Below are 3,666 nucleotides of genomic sequence, written 5' to 3' on the forward strand. Positions count from 1 at the left end.
CCAACAATACATTGTATGGGTCAAAATAATTTTCTTTTATGTCAAAAATCATTAGGATATTAAATAAAGATTATGTTCCATGAAGATATTTTGTAAATTTCCTACCGTAAATATATCAAAACGTAATTTTTGATTAGTAATATGCATTGCTAAAAACTTAATTTGGACATCTTTAAAGGTGATTTTCTCAATATTTAGATTTTTTTTGCACCCTCAGATTCCAGATTTTCAAATAGTTGTATCTCAGCCAAATATTGTCCTATCCTAACTAGCTTATTTATTCAGCTTTCAGATTATGTATAAATCTCAATTTCAAAAGATTTACCCTTCTGACTGGTTTTGTGGTCCAGGGTCACATATATTATTAATAGCCCCTGCTTGTTTGTTTGCTGATCTCCACGCAGAGATCCGTATGCAGGAGAGGGTGTTCATGGGAATCGGTCATAAACCCTTCATGGATATCCAGCCCAGTGAGATGGCCATCAATGACCGAGCCGTCAACTGCTCTCCCACAGGACGAGGTGAAGCACCTGTCAGGGTTAAACGTTGGGTAGCCTGAGAGATTGATCTTATTTAACTCTATATGATATCGTAGGTGGGATTCCTGTCCTCCGGCTGAATTCTGTCGGCTCGGCCAGCTATACGTCATCCTCTGGAAGCCATTCGTCCTCCTCTGGGTGGGGATCCACGTCTCCTGTGGGTCATCTGATCAATCCTAGCGGAGGAGATGTTGTCCGGTACATCCACGGGACCTCAGGGATCCTGGAGGAAGATGATTTAGACCAGGAGAGCGGAAACCAGAGTACACTGGGTATGTCCTTCTTCACAATGCATCCTATTTTGGATGTTGTCTACACAAAATTTGAAATTTGTGATCGATAAAAGTGCAATTTAAAATGTACCTTATTTCTTAATACATATTTCTGGTCTTATTTTGAATGTTTCATCAGGTCATGTTTTTCTAAATCTAATAATTAGTTCTGATAATTTGCTTTTTTAAAACCATCTTATTATTTAGCCTCTCACACATGCACTGCAGTTCAACACCCAGGTGCATATACTGAGGTATATATACAGTATATGCAATATATGTTGCTAATAGGATTTTTTAATGTGCTGTGTTTCAGTGGAGAGTTCGGTGTCCTCAGGAGAAAGTGTTAGTTGCTTTAGCAGTTCTGGTCACAGCTGCTCATCTGTGATTGGTGGAGACTATGAACACACCCAATCTGAGGCGCCTGTCATTGGTGTGAAAAAAGCGTGTGCCCACACCCACGAATGTAGCGTGAAACCCACTAACCCACCAGGCCAAACCAGGGACCATATGTGCACCACAGTACGGCATACAGATTTATCTGTTTTGATAGTATTTATGAAATTTCTACATTGTGCATTACCATTTACGACACATTCAAGCTATTTTATAGTTATTTTTCAGTTGTGTTGAGATTTGGAATATTCTGCATATTTATATTTTAATTTACTCTCTTTGATCTTTACAGGTTCAAGGGACAAGCATCATAGGAAAGTCAACTGAAGTATAGCCCATCATGTATGTTTATACTGTAATAGCGTCATGCTTTTATGTTATCAGGCCCATCCTTTTTACCTTTTATACCTATCAATCCTGTGAAACTCTAAAATAAAGTTTATTTTATTTATTTATTTCAGTGTGAGTATGTAACATTAGTTAATGGAACTAACTTTTAAATGTTAAAAACCTACAAAATCCTTTGTTTGTTTTTTACTTGTATTTCTGTTTCTACTTAGCCTTATTGCACAGGTGATAAAACACAAACAGTGGTGTAATCTTTTAATAAAATTGCTTTGATAAAATAAACAACTGAAGAGTTGTCATAAAGTCTCTGGTCTGCAAGAAATTATTTAATTCTCAGTGGAATTATTTTAAATGAATTGATTTATAAAAAGAATCAAACTTATTCTGTAAACTTTGAATGAATGTGGAAATGTTAACCAGTAAAAACTGGTTCTTCAGCGCTTCTTCAGCTGCTATATAGCACCACTGCCATACAAAAAAAACCATTAAGCCCCTGTATAGTTCTTTAAAGGTTCTCTAACTCTTTCTTAGTCTCTTAGTTTAGTTGAGAAAAGGATTTAAAAATGACTTTAAAATACAGTGTATTTCCTGAAGATAACGTGGTTCTCAACCTTTTTGCCCCCAAGGCCCCCCTATAAGGAAATATTCCAGGGCCCCCACACAAGACTTTTTGACCTCAGAAAAGCATAAAAGTGATTCAATATAGCTTTTGCCATTATAGTCAATTCCCATTCATAGCAAACATATGAGAGTGGAATAACATACCACAAATCTAAGGAGGAGAATGAGGTTCCTCTTATGGTTCTACATTGCACCATTTGACAAAGGTCTCCTTGAAAGGTAGGTGTTTCCCTGTGAGTATGAGCCAATGAACCACCTTTAGTGCTATTTAGCACCATTTTTTAGAGTGTAGATAAAAAAAATTAAGGTCATTTTTGGAAAAGGGATGCTGGTAAAGTTGGGCTACACATTGCAAAACAGAATAACTTCATTGCAAAACATCCTGTAAAAACCACAACAGAAATGCTTTAGGACTGAACTGTGTAGTAGTTTCCTCTCTGTCTGTCTGTCTAGCCATTGGATTTATCTCAAGATTTCATAGTTCTTAATATTTACTGATGTTTGTGGTGGTGTTTGATTTACCAGATTAAGGTCATTTTTGGAAAAGGGATGCTAGTAACGTTGGGCTACACATTGCAAATCAGAATAACTTCATTGCAAAACATCCTGTAAAAACCACAACAGAAATGCTTTAGGACTGAACTGTGTAGTAGTTTCCTCTCTGTCTGTCTGTCTAGCCATTGGATTTATCTCAAGATTTCATAGTTCTTAATATTTACTGATGTTTGTGGTGGTGTTTGATTTACCAGAATTATGTCACTTCCTGCAGAATGATTACAGGACTGGATTTTGTTAGTTAAAGGGATTTTAACTAGCTAACAACAACAACAACAACAACAACAACAAATAACAGGATGGAAAGTGAGGAAATATGATATAAAGGCCTATAAAATAATTACCATTTAATAACATTCTCAAGAAAACATTCCAATTACAAACAGGAAAAACTGAAGACACACCTAAAAGGGACTTTTTGGAGACATGACAAAACACATCCACTCATTTAGCATAAATAATATAAATATTGTGTGATTAAATATACAAAATAACATTATTTAAAAAACGTGAGGTCATATTCAGTGTAATAAGACAATATTATACTATCAAGCAAATGCAAAGAAGGAGTGAGTAATATGTACTGTATGTCCGTGAGCTCTTTACGCGCGCGTGGGCGTGACGCTCTGACGCGCCGCTCCGGACAATAAAGACGCGTGAGTGTGAGAGATCGCGCACACTTTGGCTGTCACTGACTGAACTCACACCACTGGATCTCCGCAACATTAAAGCACAGCATTAACATGGGTATGTGCATTTCACACTGTATTTGCCATTGTTTTCAACTTGAAGATGCTATGCGTTATGATTGTTTTAATATTTATCCACATGCATCTATCATATTGTCTGTTTTGCATCACGCTATAAAAAGTTTGGTGGTGTAGTAGATGCTCTCTCTCTCTCTCTCTCTCTCTCTCTCTCTCTCTCTCTCTCTC

General features: G+C 36.6%; 2 protein-coding genes across 2 annotated transcripts in view; both read left to right on the top strand.

Annotated features, from left to right (window-relative positions):
* Positions 1-1,648, top strand: part of LOC107752865 (uncharacterized protein KIAA1755-like) — a 37,571-nt gene extending 35,923 nt beyond the window's left edge. Inside the window, exons 20-23 of the mRNA XM_016568936.1 lie at positions 405-521; positions 596-811; positions 1,128-1,333; positions 1,500-1,648. Coding sequence (XP_016424422.1) covers positions 405-521; positions 596-811; positions 1,128-1,333; positions 1,500-1,541 — 581 coding nt within the window. The 3' untranslated portion in view covers positions 1,542-1,648. The remainder of the gene's footprint in view (positions 1-404; positions 522-595; positions 812-1,127; positions 1,334-1,499) is intronic.
* Positions 1,649-3,402: 1,754 nt separating this feature from the next.
* LOC107752872 (protein-glutamine gamma-glutamyltransferase 2-like) overlaps positions 3,403-3,666 on the top strand; it is a 13,385-nt gene continuing 13,121 nt past the window's right edge. Inside the window, exon 1 of the mRNA XM_016568941.1 lies at positions 3,403-3,478. Within this exon, the coding sequence (XP_016424427.1) occupies positions 3,475-3,478 (4 nt within the window). The 5' untranslated portion in view covers positions 3,403-3,474. The remainder of the gene's footprint in view (positions 3,479-3,666) is intronic.

This window comes from Sinocyclocheilus rhinocerous, unplaced genomic scaffold, assembly GCF_001515625.1.
Source record: "Sinocyclocheilus rhinocerous isolate Xijiao unplaced genomic scaffold, SAMN03320098_v1.1 scaffold291, whole genome shotgun sequence".
Lineage (NCBI taxonomy): Eukaryota > Metazoa > Chordata > Actinopteri > Cypriniformes > Cyprinidae > Sinocyclocheilus > Sinocyclocheilus rhinocerous.